This window comes from Pipistrellus hanaki (assembly GCF_964339955.1).
Source record: "Pipistrellus hanaki genome assembly, chromosome: 12".
Lineage (NCBI taxonomy): Eukaryota > Metazoa > Chordata > Mammalia > Chiroptera > Vespertilionidae > Pipistrellus > Pipistrellus hanaki.
In genome coordinates, this window is record NC_140514.1 from 53,582,627 (window position 1) to 53,600,496 (window position 17,870).

Here is a 17,870-nt window from a genome sequence, read left to right on the forward strand (position 1 = left end):
AATTTTACATCTCTCATCTTCAACAAATAGCAACATATTTATACATCACCCGTTAGCAGACCACAGATTTGATGATTGCAAAATTACATTTACTCCAATGATAACATGGAAATGCCCATTCTTTGCCATAACAAAATAGCTTCAAATACTTGCTAATAGGCAAATAGTATCTCATTGTCTTAATTAGCATTTCTTTGATTACTAGTAAATTTTTAACTTTTTAAAGTATTATCCATTTGTGCTTCCTTTTTATGAATTATCTGTTTGGGTTCTTTGCCTATTTACAATTTGGACTCATATTTTCTCCCTGTTTTTATATGAGCTTTATATATTAGGCATATTAACTGTAATAATTATTTAAAAATTTATGATGATTTAGAAATATATCATTTTTAATTTTTTAATTTTTTTAGTCAATTTTAGCTACTTTTTTCTCATAGGCCCTGGCTAAACAACTGAGTGATACGCATAATGAACTTAATGATATAAAACAGAAGGTCCAAGATACTAATTTGGAGGTTAACAAGCTGAAAAATATATTAAAGTCTGAAGTACGTATATACATTTTCCCCTCCTTTCTCATGATACCTGAGTTTTCAATAAAGTTACTGACCAGTTACACTCATGGGGAGAACTGAAAGAAGTCTTCTTTTAATGCACAGCTTATTTTAGTGTTGTCAATGATGAGTTAACATCGCCAATGTCCAGAAAGGTAACTCAAGAATATGCCCCTCTTAGCTTGCTACTCAGCCATTCTAGATACATGTAAAATCCTCCTAACTGGCAAAGGGCAGGGGGCCAGAATCAACTTTGGTTCATTCATATTTGAAAATGGTAGAGATTCCAGGTGCAAACTTGGACAAAAGAGGCTCCACATTGTGTAGCAGATCAGAATTGATCACACTGTGATGGGTCCATTTATTTCTTAGGATCAGAAGGCACTTCTCTGCCAGTAGCCATTTGACCAGGTGTGTGGATGCTTAAAGGAAATTTCAGGGCATGTGTGACAATCCTGGAATAAACAGAAGCCTTGATGAATGATATTAGATGTGTCCATTTAGTAAAATGTTATCTAAAATAGTGTAGTTTGGTTGATTAAAAAGTTTAATTGGATTATAATAGGTGTAGTGTTTGTTACCTACATACCACTGAAACCATTAATAGAAACCCCAAGAAAATCTGTTTATTTTATTTAACATATTATTTCATACTAGAGGCCTGGTGCATTAAATTTGTGCATGGGGGAGGGTGTCCCTCGGCCCAGCCTCCACCCTCTCACAATCCAGGACTGCTGGCTCCCAACTGCTTGCCTGCCTGCCTTCCTGATTGCCCCTAACTGCTTCTGCCTGCCAGCCTGATCACCCCCTAACAACTCCCCTGACAGCCTGATTGATGCCCAACTGCTCCCCTGCCAGTTTTTTTGCCCCTAATTGCTTCCCCCCCCCACCCCCCCCGCAGGCCTGGTCACCCCTAACTGACCTCTCCTGCAGGCCTGGTCCCCCAACTGCTCTCTCCTACAGGCCTGGGTCCCCTCCCTCCAACTGCTCTTCCCTGCAGGCCTGGTCGCCCCTAATTTCCCTCCTTTGCCAGCCTGGTCACCCCTAACTGCCCTCCCTGTAGGCTTGATCACCCCCAACTATAGTCCCTTGCAGGCCTGGTCCCTCCCAACTGCCCTCCCCTGCTGGCCATCTTGTGTCCACATGGGGGCAGCCATCTTTGACCACATGGGGGCAGCCATCTTGTGTATTGGAGTGATGGTCAATTTGCATATCACTTTTATTATATAGGAAGGAGGATCAGTCCACAAACAAATGTAGAGCATGTTTAGGATGTTGAGAGATAGTGAGTATAAGGCAGTGGTTCTCAACCTTTCTAATGCCATGACCCTTTAATACAGTTTCTCATTTTGCTACTGTTATGAATCATAATGTAAATATCTATGTTTTCTGATGGTCTCAGGTGACCCTGCTAGTGGTTCTCTACCTGTGGGTCCTGACCCAAAGTTGAGAACCACTGCTGTAGAGCCTAAGACCACCGGAAAACACAGATATTTACATTATGATTCATTAACAGTAGCAAAATTACAGTTATGAAGTAACAATGAAAATAATTTTATGGTTGGGGGTCACCACAACATGAGGACCTGTATTAAAGGGTTGTGGCATTAGAAAGGTTGAGAACCACTGGTGTTAAGGACTCCTAAATTGCTATCCTTGCTTTCAGGCAATAGAGCAGCGAGCTTACACTGACAAAGCAGGCATTTCCACACTTCTTGATTTTAGAAGCCAGCGTGTAATATCACGAATGGACAGAGCTCTGGAGTCAGAAAGGTCTGACTCCTCTTCTCCTTAATGGCATGGACTTAGTGGGCTACTCAACCTCTCCTAGTCTCTGTCCCCGCTGTAACTGGGAAGAACACCCGGGGCAGTCAGCAGATGTAGCCCAATGATCCATTTAAGTCTATTCTGGAACAGGACAGAAAATGAATAACTGAATATCTTAGCAACATTGAGCATAGTTAACTCTGAATTAGTGTAAATCAGCCCCCCTCTTCTCCCTACCCTGTCACATTAAGGATTGGGGCTTTTAGATTCTGGAGTTGTGTTTTCAGACATCACACATCAGGTTTCTCTTAGCTTTTGGCATGCTAGGAGGATTTCATTTCACAGCACCATTGGATGGATCCAGGCACCCCTTCCCCAGAGAGCACAAAGCACGGGTGGCCTAGTAAGAACTGTCAGGTGCATTCTTCATTCACTCCTCCATTCAGCATGCAGTGTCCTCGGTGCAGAGGTGCCAGAGATGAAAACTGAAAGGAAACAGAATGGCACCCCAGGCGGTGGGGACAGCATCAGCAAAGGCGTTAGGGGGAGTAGTGTGTCCTGTAGCGAGAGTGACGTGTATAGGTGGGTGATAGCAGAGAGGGAAGAAGGACTTGTTTGAATGCCATTTTCAGGAAGCTTTTGTTTAAACAGAAGTCATTTGAAGAATTACCTTTTAGAAAGATTATTCTGGAGATGTTGGGAAGAATAAATCAGATGGGTAAGAAAATCACAAGGATAGAGAGCAGTTAGGAGAGGCTGTACCCATAATTCTACTACCTAAGATTTGCTTTTCAGGAATCTGAGAACCAACAAATGATGGACCAACTCCGAAAAGCCAATGAAGATGCTGAAAACTGGGAAAATAAGGCCCGGCAAGCAGAGGCAGATAATAATGCCCTCAAATTAGAACTTATCACTGCTGAGGCAGAGGGGAACAGATTAAAAGAAAAGGTAGATGCCCTCGGTAGAGAGGTCGAGCAGGTGAGTTTGGGAAAGTGTGCTTGTAGTAAATTCTGCATCCTTTTGAAAACTGTAGTTTGACTTTCCATAAATTAAATATATAAGCAAACACTTAAATTATTTAAATACTAGAGGCCTGGTGCATGGATTGGTGCACATTGAAAGGACATTTAATTTGAAGGTGGCCAGAGGGGTGGGACTGAGCGAGAGGGATCAAATATGTCCTGGAGCCAACCTCTCTGGCTGGCTGCATCTGGGGCAGTGCTGGGGCTTGGAGGGCATCAGCAAAGCAAGCAGGGTCTCTCTGGCAGGTGGGGTCCCTCGGCCTGGCCTGCAGGGATTGGGCCAAAAGTGGCAGTCCAACATCCAGCAAGGGGTCCCAGAGTGCAAGAAGGCACTCTGTAAAGGTCCTGCATTGAGTGCCTGCCCCCTGGTGGTCAGTGCGTGTCATAGCTACCAAATGGTCACCCAGTCAGCAGGTTGCTTAGCCTTTTATATATATAGATACTGTGAGTTGTAGCCTGATAACTGTTCTTGTACTCACTCTGGTTCTCTTCTAATTTATTACCTGCACTACCAATAGAATAACCTTTAGCATTTTTTTTTTAAAAATAGAAGCTATCACAAACATATGAAAAAGTGCAAAAAACAAGTAATATAAAAGACATGCTTATATCCCTCCTCACAGGTTTAAGGATGCTAACATTTTGCCATAATTTCTTCAAGTCTCTCTCTATTTAGAAAAACAAAATATTACAGGATCCAACTTCTTATCTTTTCCCCTATTTCCTCTCTAGTGTTTGGCATGTATAAGATTCCTGGTTGTATAGCTCTTTTGCATATGTTTATATTTTTCTACATATCTCTCACCCTCAGGTAATGCATAAAGTTGTTTTGTGCACTGTAAGTTATTACATATTACAGGTATCTATTGGCAACTTGCATTTTTGTTCAATATTATTTTGAAATTTATTAATTTTTATACAGTGTATATCTAAACAGTTGTATCTATATTCATTGTATAAATATTTTCTTTTTAAAAATTATTCTTATATTAAAGGAAGTTTAATTGTCTTCATTTTCTTTTTTATATATATTTTATTGATTTTCTTTTTAAAAAAATATATTTCATTGATTTTTTTACAGAGTGGAAGGGAGATAGATAGAGAGTTAGAAACATCGATGAGAGATTAACATCGATCAGCTGCCTCCTGCACACTCCCTAATGGGGATGTGCCCACAACCAAGGTACATGGTTTTGACCGAAATTGAACCTGAGACCATTGAGTCTGCAGGCTGAAGCTCTATCCACCGAGCCAAACTGGTCAGACATGTTTTCATTTTCTTAATATAAAATGCTACAGCATCCTTTTTTGTTTCTCTTTGGATATTTATTTCTGTAGGTTTATGACTAAAAGTGGAACAACTGTATCCAAGATATGTGCAATTTTAACTATTCTTTGTGTTGTCAGATTACTCTCTAAAGTATTACTCTTCCACCAGAAATCATGCAGTTATCATTTTCTCAAATATGAATCAGTACTTGATATTATCAGACATTTAATTTTTTCATACTTTTTGTTTTGTGTTTTCTTGATTGCAAGTGAAAATGAAAGTCTTTTCATATTTCTTAGCCATTCAGAATTACTCTTTTATGAGTTTTCTCTTCATTTGCTGGAATGAATTTCTTAAACTCTCCTACTTCTCTATTTAGTTGTTTATATTTTTCATATTTATTTAAAGGTATAATCTATTCTAAATAATAATCCTTTTAAATAGATTAACATTTATCTGTAGCTTGTTATTTCACTGTGCTTGCAATATAAATAGAAATTTTAAATTCCCGTGCTGCTGGTATTAGTCAATGCTTTACCTGTGGTTTATGATTTTATGTCTTCTTTAGGAAATCCTTTACTATCCCAAGACCAGAAAGATGTTTTTTTTATAATTTCATTTTAAAAATGTTCTGAAAGTATGTGAAAATTTGCCCTTTACAATTAGATCTTTAATTTATTTGAGATTGATTTTGTATATAGCTTCAAATAGAGGGATAATTTCATATTTTTGTGGGTAAATCTGCCAATCTTTTTTCACTGAATTACAAGTCTACTTTGTCATAAAAATAAGTCCCCATCCATTCTGCTCCATTGGTCAGTTTCTCAATCTGCTTCCCAACAATACAGTCTTAGAGCTTCTATAGTTTGGTTAAGTATTGATATTTGGTTGGATTCATGTTTCCCAAAATATAGTGACTATATTTTGCCCTTATTAAACCCTTAAATTAATTTTAGAATAAAATGATCACATTCCATGATTGAACATATGTTTATCTTTTATATGCATTTAAGATTTATTTTCTTAATTTAAATATTATCTCGAAATATTTATTTGGCTATATTCCACAGTTTTGAGGTAATTCTGTCATTGCCATTCAGTTTTCAATATCACCCAATTCTATTATGATTTATTTTTGATCCCTGAAGTTATTTTAAAACTTTTCAATGAACAGAGGACCTAAAATGATTATTCTATTTTTTATTTTGTTGTGTTTTATGATCAGATAAAATACCTTATGTGATATTAATTTTTTGGTGTCTATGAAAACTGACATGGTGAATATTTGTATTCACTTATTATAAGCTATGTGAGTGTATGTATATTTATACACATTATATATTATGTATACATATATATTACACATATTATATACATATACGTAATATATAAATAGTATACATTATATATTTATATATCTGATTATGTTTGTTAATAGTGTCATTCAATTCTTATAAATCCTTACTAAGTTTGCATTTTTCATCTTTTAGTTAGTGGAAGCAATGTTTTAAGATCCTCCTCTATTATTCTGATTTGTCTGTTTTTCTCTGAATGATTTTCTTGATTTTTTCTTTATTTCTGAGATAGTCATTAGTTTCATACCAGTTTAGTATTTATATATTTCTAAAGAAAATATTCTAAATTTGTGTAAGGATTCACTTGGATAACTAACACTATTTATTTAGAAGTATGTTTTATATATTAATATAGCTATCTATGTTTTTATTGTTGACAAAGTACTGCTATATTTAATTTTTAGTCAATTATATTGAAGTACAATTTATAAGAAATAAAAAGCACTCACTTTAAGAGTGTGATTTGATGAGTTATGACAAATGTACACACTTGTACAATCATCACTACAATCAAGTTATAGGAAATTCTATCATCTCCTTAATTCCCTCAAGCCTTTTTGCAATCAATCCATCCCAACTGGTAGGCAACTGCAGATTTGCTTTCCCTATTATTTTATGTAAATGGAACCACACAGTCAGTACTTGTTGTGTCATCAGAATGATTTTGAAGCCATTTATTAGTTCATCCTATATAATAAAAGCATAATATACTTAATGTTCAGTCGAATCCTTGACCGGTCTCTATAATGCACACTGACTACCAGGGGCAGACTCTCTGACCATTAGATTAGCTTGGTGCTGGGGTCCGGCTGATCAGGACTGGGTGAGAGGGATAGACACTCCCTGGAGCTTTCCCATGGTCCCTCTCTGGCCAGTTGGCCCCCTTTGGCCCCAGTAAGGACTGGGTGAGATGGCTCTAATCAGCCCCCATCAATCACTGGCCAGGCCAAGGTACCCTAACTGTGCACAAATTTGTGCACTGGGCCTCTAGTATTGTAATAATATACCACTGTCTAGCTATATCACAATTTGTTTACTCACCTGTTGATGGACAGTTAGTTTGTGTAGAGCTGCCATAACAAAATACCACAGATTGGTGGCTTAAACAACAGAGATTTATTTTCTCAAGATCTAGAGGCTGGAAGTCCAAGGTCAAAGTGCCACAGGTTTGGTTTCTTCTGAGACCTCTCAACTTGGTCCACAAGTGGATGCCTTACCTCTGTGTCCTCCCACATTCCTCTGTGTGTGTGCATCCCTGCTGTCTCTCTCTCTCCTCATTAGGACACCAGTTATATTGGATTAGGACCCCCTCTTTATGACCTCATGTAACCCTAATTGCCTCCTTTAAGGCCCTATCTCTAAATACAGACACAGCTGGGGCTGGCCTTCTATGTATGACTTTTGAGGGGACAGGTTCTTTCTATTTTGGACCATTATGAATTAAATTGGAGTGGACATAGCGTGTAAGTCATTGTGTGCACATGGTTTGTTATTTTCTTGAGTAAATAGGAGTTGAGTTGCTGGATCATACGGTAATTGTTCTCAACTTTGCAAGAAATCAACAAACTTTTCCAAATGTAAAGTGGTATCACTTCACACTCCCATTTGCAGTATACGAGGGTTCCAGTTGCTCTACATCTTTCCCAGCACATGGTATTGTTAATAAATGTGTGCAGTTATCATACTGTAGGTTTAGTTTGTATTTCCTTCATGACTATGATGTTGGGCAGCTTTACATTCTGTTTTGATTGTCTGATCACTGTTATATCTCCTTTAGCGAAGTATCCAAATCCGTGGCCCATATTTTTATTAGGAATCTTGTTATTCAGTTGTAAGAATTTTTTTTTTATTGCTCTAGATGTTCCTTTGTGTATTTTTGAATGTTTTCTTCCAGTGATTGGCTTGTTTTTTTTATTACTTAATTCTTTTTAAGAGCAGGTTTGACATTTTTTTAAGTCCAGCTTATCAGTTTTCTTTAATAATTTGCACATCTTTATCCTATCTAATAAATCTTTACAAATACCAAGGTGCATAAGTTTTCTTCTTATAGAAATATTACACTTTTTATATTTATATCTAAGATATATTTTGAATTAATATTTGTATATGATGTAAAATGGTTAAGGCTTATTTTTTAAATTTATTTTTCAGTTACACTTGACATACAATATTATATTAGATTCAAGTATGCAATACAGTGATTAGACATTTATGAAGGGATCACAACAAATCTAGTACCCATCTGATATTATACATAATTATTACAATATTATTGACTATATTTTCCATCCTCTACTTTATACCCCTGTGACTATTTCTATAACTGGCATTTTTACTTCTTAATCTCTTCACCTTTTCCACCCATCTTTCCTCAATGCCCCTCCCATATGACAATCATCAATTTGTTCTCAGTATCTATGAGTTTGTTTTGTTTGTTTATTTTATGTTAGATTTCACATGTAAGTGAAATCATATGGTATTTGTTATCTCTGACTTATTTCACTTACATAATACCCGCTAGGTCCATCCATGTCAAAATGGCAAGATTTCATTATTTTTTATGAGTAATATTCCATTGTATATACTAGAGGCCCGGAGCTTGAAATTTTTCTTTCTTCCTTGAAAGCTCAACTATGAATTACATATATTCATTTATTTATTTGACTGATGCATGACTCCCCTATAGTCTAAAAGTTTTGTCAGAGAAGAGACCATTTTGCTTACCGTTGGATATACATTTAAGCACATTGGCTGGAGGATGACTTAAAGAATAAGTGAGGCTTTAGCCAGTTTGGCTCGATGTATAGAGCATCATCTTGCAGACCGAAAGGTCCAGGTTTCTATTGATTCCAGTTGCAGGCTCCTCCCCCACCCAGACCCTGGTCAAGGCTCAGGAGGCAACCAATCGATGTGTTTCTTTCACATTTATATTTCTCTGTCTTTTTCCCTCTCTTCCACTTCCTCTAAAAAACAATGGGAAAATATTCTTGGTGAGGATTAAAAAAATAATAATACTTTTTAAAAAAAGAATGACTGAGAAATACAGTGAGTGAGAAGGAAGGGGGGGAGAAAGGTAGAAGTGAATTGTGACCAAATAATTTTTTTCAGGAGCAATATTTTAGTGCTTTGTACTTTTAAAAGGAGCTGTAAAAGTAGAAAAGTGTCTTTATTTGCCTCTCAGTTCTGTTATCTTCACATAATAGCAAACGCTTCTCTGTAGGTGGTAGTGTACTTAAGACTTTTTTTCTGAAAAAAAGGAGGCATTATCTTGAATGTTTGAAAGCATTTATATAACTAGAATGTCATTTATATAACTTGAATATCATCAATATCAAAAACATGCTCTTATTTCTCATAATGTGGATTTATTCTTAATTTGTACTTGCCCAGAGCCTTTTTCCTTAAGGTATTAGTAAGTGCTATAGAGTTAATAGTCCTCATTTTATTATATTACTAGAGGTCCAGTGCATGAAATTCGGGCATTAGTAGGGTCCTATCAGCTGCCAGCTGCCAGCCGGGGTCTCCCAACCTTCCCCTGGCCAGCCCCACCCCCTGGTTGAGCTCCCAGATGAACTCCTAATGGAGGGGACAATTTGCATAATATGCTTTTATTATATAGGATGATCAATATCAACATATAGAGGCCTGATGCACGAAATTCGTGCTCTGCCTCAGTCCCCACGCGCTGCAACTTTGTCCGGAAGGTCGTCCAGAAAACATCTGGTCTAATTAGCATATTACCTTTTTAGTAGTATAGATATTTTAAGAATTGGAAAATGAGAATTATGAGTAAATTAGTGGTTGTTTCATTTGTCACTTTGTGTTAAATACAATAATATTTATATTCTAGAATAATAGAAATTGTGGCACACAGACACAACTATAGATCAAACATGTATATATCTCAACCAGCTTTGGAGCTGAGACTTTTAAGTGGGAAAAGTTGTTTTCCAAATATGTTGACCATATAACTCATGGGTATGTGTCATAGTGTTTTGTACATATATTATTACTACCTATGGCATCTAAAGTTCCTTATAATGTAAGTGTATTATCGTTAAAAGATTTGCCCCATTTAGTGCTCTATGTTGTAGTTTTTTTTCCAAGTTAAAAACTATAATAATTTTGTCTTTGTAGCACTTGAATGCAGAAAGGTCTTACAAGGCCCAAATTTGTACGTTGCATAAATCTCTTGTGAAGATGGAAGAGGAGCTTCAGAAGGTTCAGTTTGAAAAGGTGTCTGCCCTTGCAGACTTGTCTTCCACAAGGGAACTTTGTATTAAACTTGACTCAAGCAAAGAACTTCTTAGTAGGCAGCTGATTGCTAAAGATCAAGATATTGAAATGGTATGTAATGCATTTAAAATGTTTTATTTTTTTAATATTTCTAGTATATAAAATTACTACAGAATTAGAAAAAAGTTCTGTTTTTAGTATTACACCAAGCCTGTCTTTCACCTTTAAATTTCTTTTTTAAGACCCAGAGATTAACTTGACAGCTATATTCCAACAATTCAAGTAAGTAACATAACTCTTCCTTTAAACATTTAATTTATATTTACTTTTGGCTAGGAGGATTATGAAACATCTTTACATACCAATCAGTAAAGAACCATGAGGTAAAAAATCAACAACAAAAAAACCCCACGAGGTTGAGGTCTATCCAGCTAAATTATAACTTTAATGACATTCTTTTAAGCTAAATTTATTTACCAATTGGGTTGTTTTAAACTGTAATTTGATTGATTATATCTACCATGTGCCTGACATTGTGTTTGCCACTATGACTGTAATGTTCAAAAGATACAGGCCCCTATTCTCAAGGAGAGGGAGACGGAACTCAGATCCTAAAGTATATGTATCAAGTTGCATAGTGTAACTGAAGAATTGACAAATTTTGGTCATGTGTACATTTCTATTATTTTCAAATCCTATTGACATTTTAGTTTTCTTAGTCTAAAATGTAGCTAGCTGGTTTCTATAATAATTCACTGTTTATATTTTATGAGTGAAGTATATGTCAGTATGTTAAACTCTTCCTTTAATTGTTTTTTTTTTATTTCAGCAAAACATTTTAGTGATGAAAGTAACTCATAGATAACAATTCAAATAATATGTCCTTAATTTTTTCTTTAAAAATACTTTTTACTTGGTGTTTCCAAATTGGGAAAATAATACATGTAATAATTGAAACATTTGTTTTTTGTAGCTTTGTTTTTTCTTTTCTTTTTTTAATAATAGCTATTTTAATAGTTGTCAAGTGGTCAGGCTAATGCAGCTTTTAATATTTTCTCTTTGTCTTTCACTTTAGCTATTTTAATTAGGATGTGTCTTGGTGTGAGTTTCTTTGGCTCCATATTGTTTGGAGTTCTCTGTACTTTCTGGATTTGTATGTCTTTTTCCTCAACAGTTAGGGAAATTTTTGTCATTATTTCTTTGAAAAGGTTATCGATCCCTTGCTCTCTCTCTTCTCTGTCTGGTATCCCTATGATGCAGATGCTATTATATTTCATGTTGTCCTATAAACTAGGAATAGAAGAGAATTTAAATTGATAAAGAGCATCTGCAAAAAAACCAAAACAAAACAAAAAAAACAATAACAAAAAAAAACCCCACAATTGACATATACTTAATGGTAACAGAGTGAATATTTTTCATTGTTCTTGTCAGTAATATAGCAAATATGCTATCCTCCCATCTTGCAGTCAATATTGTATGGAAGTTCTACCCTGAGAAATAACGCTAGAGAAAGAAACAAAAGGAATCCAGATTGGTACAAAGTAAAACTATCTCTATTTACAGATGATGATCTTACATATAGAAAATTCTAGCATCTACTAAAAAACTATTTTAACTAATGATACATTTATCAAGTTTACAGGATATAATATTAATATACAATAATCAATTATATTTTTATATGAGTGATGAATAATTCAAAAATGGAAATAAGAAAACAAATACATCAAATGGTATTACATCAAAAAGGATGGTGTCAAGAGAGGATAAAAAACTTAATAATAAATTTAACAAAGAAGTGCAAAACGTTCTTTATAAGACAGAAAGTCATGATATAAAGTTAATGTGGAGTGCAAGAGACTTAGAATAGCCAAAACAACCTTGAGAAATAAGAACAAAGCTAGAGGACTAACAATTCCCAATTTCAAAACTCATTACAAAATTACAGCAATCAAGACAGTGTAGTACTAACATAAGGAAAGACATATTGGTCAATGGAACAGAATTGAGAGTCCAGAAATAAACTCTTATATTTATGGATAAATGATTTTCAAAAAATTGATGCCAATACAATTTAATGGGAAAGAAGAGTTTTCCCAACAAATGGTACTGAGACAACTGAACATCTACATGGAAAAGAATTAAATTTAATTCCTATCACATACCACATGCAAATAAAATAAAATATATTATAGGCCTGTAGTAAATTTTGTGACCTTAAATACATATAGGCAGCATAGCAACAAAAGAAAAAAATAAATGAAAAGGACTTCATCAAAACAAACAACTTTTGTGTTGCAAATCCTACCTAATAAGAGTAATATGCAAATTAATCATCACTCCACTACACCCACAAGACACACCCACCAACACACCCACCAGCCAATCAGATCGAGTATGCAAATAAACCAAACTAAGATGGCTATGGCCACAGAGAGCAGGAAGGAGGCTTGGGTTTCCCAGGCAACAGAAGAAGCCAATCTTTCTGCCTACTCTTGCCAGCCTAGGCCTCCACTCAAGGCTACAAAGTTTCAGTTATAGAAGGTAAACAAATCCGAACAGAAATGGCGGCAGCCACAAAGCTGGAGAGAGCAGTCTAGGGTTGCCCACAGCAACAGAGCAAGCAAAGCTTTCCGCACACCCTGGCTGGCCCAAGCCTCTGCTTAAGGCTACAAAGTTTCAATTATAGAAGGTATATAAGTCCCAATAGAAATGGCTGCCGGCCACAGACAAGCAGGAGGCTTGGCTCCGCTCCAGGGTACAAAGTTTCAATTGTAGAAGGTAAATAAATTCCAGATACCAGGGCCTCCGCTTGGGTCGCCACAGGGCATGACTGGCCTGCAAACCACCTCAGGCCCCTCTCTTAGGCCACCCCATGCCCCAAGAGAACCCCCACCCTGATCCGGGACACCCTTTAGGACAAACCAGCTGGTCCCAACCCATGCACCAGGCCTCTATCCTATCTAATAAAAGAGTAATATGCAGATTGACCATCTTTCCAACACACAATTTGGCTGCCCCCATGTGATCAATGATCCTGCCCCTATGTGGCCACCACAAGATGACCAGCAGGGGAGGGCAGTTGGGAGCAATGAGGCAAAGAAGGGCAGTTGTGGGCAATCAGGCAAGCAGGAGAGAGCAGTTGGGAGGCACCAGGCCTGCAAGGGAGGGCAGTTGGGGTGATCAAGCCTTCAGGGGAGGGCAGTTAGGGATGACCAGGCCGGCAGAGGAGGGAAGTTGGGAGCAAATAGGCTGGCAGGGGAGCAGTTAGACATCAATCAAGCTGGCATGGAAGTATAATAGTTAGGGGGTGATCAGGCTGACAGGCAGAAGAAGTTAGGGGCAATCAGGAAGGCAGGCAGGTAAGCAGTTGGGAGCCAGCAATCCTAGATTGTGAGAGGGATGTCCCACTGCCCATTTAGGCCCGATCCCAGGAAATAAGCATTCGGACATTCCTTGAGGGGTCCCAGATTGGAGAGGGTGTAGGCTGGGCTGAGGGACCCCCCTCCCCAGCCCCATGCACGAATTTCATGCACTGAACCTCTAGTAATATCAATAAAGAAAAAAGGCATTGCACAGAATGGGAAAAAACATTTTCAAATTATTTATCCTTTAAGACAGTAGTTCTCAACCTTTCTAATGCCACGACCTTTTAATACAGTTACTTATGTTGTGGTGACCCCCAACCATAAAATTACTTTCGTTGCTACTTCATAACTATGATTTTGCTACTGTTATGAATTGTAATGTAAATATCTGTGTTTTCTGATGGTCTCAGGCTCTACAGCAGCAGTTCTCAACCTGTGGGTCATGACATAAATCTTTGATAATCTGTCAGTTAATGAATGAATGGGAATAAGTATAGATATCTTCCTATTGTTGTACAGATGGAGAATGAGTTAGATTCTGCTCGGTCTGAAATAGAACTCCTCAGAAGTCAGATGACAAATGAGAGAATCTCCATGCAGAATCTAGAAGCCTTGCTGGTGGCCAATCGGGACAAAGAGTATCAGACTCAGATAGCGCTCCAAGAAAAGGAATCTGAAATTCAGCTGCTTAAAGAACACCTGTGTTTGGCAGAAAATAAAATGTGAGTTTCTTAGCAGTATCATAACAAAGTCATATTCCGTAAGTTTTTGATACTTTATTGGCTAGTAGAATTTTAAAGCTGGAATTTATATAATTTAAGCATCCATAATTAGCCATTAATTAAACTGAGCACCAGAAATATTGTGATTTGCCAAAAATTTAGTACTCGTTTCTATTACTTGTTCAGCTAAATTGATTTAAATTTAAGTTTAACCATTGTGTTGATTGTTTCCAATGGAGCTTTGGGTATAATAAGATGTCTAATCTATAATGTCGCCTTTAGGAAATATTATAACCAGATTAGAAAAACAAAACACTTCTGAAACCAGAAGAATTTTTCTATATATGAACCCACCTGGTATTTCTCCTTAATCTTCCCACTTGTCACACGGTGTTTGCTGTGTACCTATAAGGTACATACTAGGTACCTGGAAGGACTCCTGCATTCACAGAATATTGAAGACTTCCCTTAGAGCAGTGGTCGGCAAACTCATTAATCAACAGAGCCAAATATCAACAGTACAACAATTGAAATTTCTTTTGAGAGCCAAAATTTTTAAACTTCTTCTAATGCCATTTCTTCAAAATAGACTCGCCCAGGCCGTGGTATTTTGTGGAAGAGCCACACTCAAGGGGCCAAAGAGCCACATGTGGCTCGCAAGCCACAGTTTGCCAACCATGGCCTTAGGGCATTGATTGTGGCTGCTGCTTTCAGCATCCCAGCACCATTAGCAGCTTATTCCAGGACCCTGCTGGAAGGGTGGGTGGAAATACCTGCCTGGATAGTGAGTGTTCTGTTGTTAAACTTGGTCTGTTGCTAACCTCTCACCAAAAACAGAAGCATGGGGACCCCCAGCCTCTGATCTGTTCTCTCCTCTAGAACACTTTTTCATCCAGCCTCAACTCTGCCCTTCTGTCTGAGCTTGGGGCCTGGGGAGGAATAGGAACCATGATCTCAGGAATCAGGCACTCACAGGAGCCCCTGACTGAGCCCAGCCTGCAAAGCCCAAGCCAGTTCCTTCAGAAACTGTTTGCAGGTTATGGCAGCTGTCACTGAGTCCTTCTTAGTCGCTGCAGCTGGGCTGTTGTGCTACCTTTAACCGGTTCTGCCAAGTCACTTTCTCAAGCTGGAGTGGAAATCTCTTAAGAATGTAACCTTAAAGGATACCTTCTGCTCTAAACTGGCTGACCAGTACTGTCCCTTACACGGGCAAACACGATCAGCTTGTGTGTCCTAGAGTGCCGTTCTGGGAACAAGCAGCGAGGGCAGAGCACTCTTACAAGCAGCCTTCGTCTCTGTTGTTATCTTCCTGATGCAGGGCGCCATGTGATGGGGGTTTGTGGCATGGGTTAGCCCTAAAGGAGATCCTGTTAAATGGAGGAGAGTGTGTGCAGGAATATCAGATTTAATTCTGAGTGTACACAAAGCACATGGTTGATCTAATATATAACAGACCATTAGACTTCCAGTTTTGATTACTTGGTTATACCATTATTGAAGAGTATAATACTTTAAAGTACTTCTATGAAAATTACTAGAGGCCAGGTGCACAGATTCATGCACCAGTGGGGTCCCTCGGCCTGGCCTGTGGGGATTGGGCTGAAACCAGATCCCCAACGTCCTCTGAGGGTCCCGGATTGCGAGAGGGAAGTTCTCCATGGACACAACCCAGAATCGGGCTCCCTCCTCTCATCTCCCAATATTGTCATTTTCTCTCTGCATCTGTCTCAATCCTTTCATCTCACTTTATCCTAAGCTTGGTAGTAACTGATGACTTGTGGGCATTTAGCTGCAAAATGCATTAATTTAGCAAACAGGATTTACTTAGCCTGGAATCTAGTAGGCCTAGGGCAGGACTATGCTCAATGTCAGGCTCCCATGCTGGCCCTTCCACCCAGGCAGAGTCCTGATGGGGTGGGAACCTCCTTCTTCCTCCTGAGCTTCTCCTCCTCCTCCTTCCCTCCTTGGTAGTTGCCTGCTGGCACTGCTGTTCACCTGGAAGGAGGGAAGCCACAGCCCCTTTCCCAGCCAAGAGTGGTAGTGGAAAAATTCACTGCCTCCACTGGAAATCAATATTAAGTGGATAGGCCAGTGCAGGCACCAGTGGAGCCCCAGCCAGTAGGTCCTGCATGTCTCATCATTTAGCTAATTGTGTCAAAAAGTTTCTGTTAGGGCCAGACCTCTGTAATGGGCTAGAGACCTGGTGTGGAGCCAGACCTGAAGTGGGGATCCAATTGGCCAGAAGCCCGTGCATGGATTCATGAGCTGGTGGGGTCCATCCGCCTGGTCTCTGGGGATCAGGCCAAAACCTGCTCTCCAACATCCCCTGATTGTGAGACGGCGGTTCTCAGGTGAAGCACCCCGAAATTGGGCTTCCTCGTCTCTGATTCTGGGTGCATCACCCGAGAACTGCAGCTGCCAAGTTACTGCAGCTCGACAGCTCCTGCTTTGAGTATCTGCCTCCTGGTGGTTAGTGTGAGTCATAGCCACTGGTCAAAAGGTTGGCTGGTCAGTCAGTTGCTTAGGCTTTTATATATATAGATGTGCAGTAAATAGGTAATAGAGATAGATAATCCTATATAATAAAGAGCTAATATGCAAATGGCCCTCATGCCCTTATGCCCTCATGCCAGAACTGCTCAGACACTCAACACTGGGGAGGACCAGCCAGGCACAAATGAGCTCACAAGAGAAGAATGGGGACCATGAGAGAGGAATGAGGACCAAACCACAAATGAGCTTGCGAGAGAGAAATGGGGACCAACCAGGCTGCGGCCTGGGAGAGGGACAAGCCGTCTGCCCCATGGTCCTGGGCACCAGTGGCTGGGGCTGTGGCCCAGGAGAGGGACAAGCAGCCTTCCCCATGGTCCCAGGCACCAGCGCCTGCACCTGCAGCCTGGCAGAGGGACAAGCCGCCCACCCCACTGTCCTGGATGTCAGTACCTGCAGCTGTGGCCCAGGAGAGGGGCAAATGACCACTCCACAGTCCTGGGTGCCTACGGCTGTGGCCCAGGTGAAGCCGCTGTAGCTGCAGCTGGCGTGGGCAAAGCTGGCCCAAGTCCTGGGTGCCTGGGGCTGGCCAGAGGGAGGGAAGCCCGGGTCTGGGTGCCTGCGACCAGCCAGAGGAGGGAATCCTTGGTACCGGTTGTGGGACGAGGCAGAGGTGGTTAGGGATGATCAGGCCAGCAAAAGAGCAGTTAGGGCAATCAGGCTGGTGGAGGAGCAGTTAGGGGTGATAAGGCAGGCAGAGGTGGTTAGGGGAGATCAGGCAGGCAGGCAGGCAGGCGAGCAGTTAGGAACCAGCAGTTCCAGATTGTGGGAAGCAGTCAGACATCCTAAAGGGCCCTGGATTGGAGAAGGTGAAGGCCGGGCTGAGAGACCCCTTGTCCCATGCATGAATTTTGTGCTCCTGGCTCCTACTAGATAATATTACTCCATATAAACACAAGGAAATTGACACAGAGAAAGTTTAACTAATTGAATGTAATTGGCATACCTTAAGCTTTTCAAATAGGCTACCTTGTTCATTTACTACACCTAAATTTGGCATATCCTATCTAAGAAAGA

At 39.2% G+C, this 17,870-nt stretch overlaps 2 protein-coding genes across 3 annotated transcripts in view; both read left to right on the forward strand.

The window, feature by feature from the left end:
* Positions 1–17,870, forward strand: part of LOC311630858 (testis-specific gene 10 protein) — an 86,055-nt gene that overhangs the window by 59,564 nt on the left and 8,621 nt on the right. For both annotated transcript variants that reach the window (XM_084900349.1, XM_084900348.1), the window contains 4 exons: positions 441–551; positions 3,120–3,305; positions 10,112–10,321; positions 14,101–14,303. In XM_084900349.1, coding sequence (XP_084756475.1) covers positions 441–551; positions 3,120–3,305; positions 10,112–10,321; positions 14,101–14,303 — 710 coding nt within the window. The remainder of the gene's footprint in view (positions 1–440; positions 552–3,119; positions 3,306–10,111; positions 10,322–14,100; positions 14,304–17,870) is intronic.
* Positions 1–17,870, forward strand: part of LOC311630856 (testis-specific gene 10 protein-like) — a 220,543-nt gene that overhangs the window by 59,341 nt on the left and 143,332 nt on the right. The gene's annotated exons all lie outside the window — the stretch shown is intronic.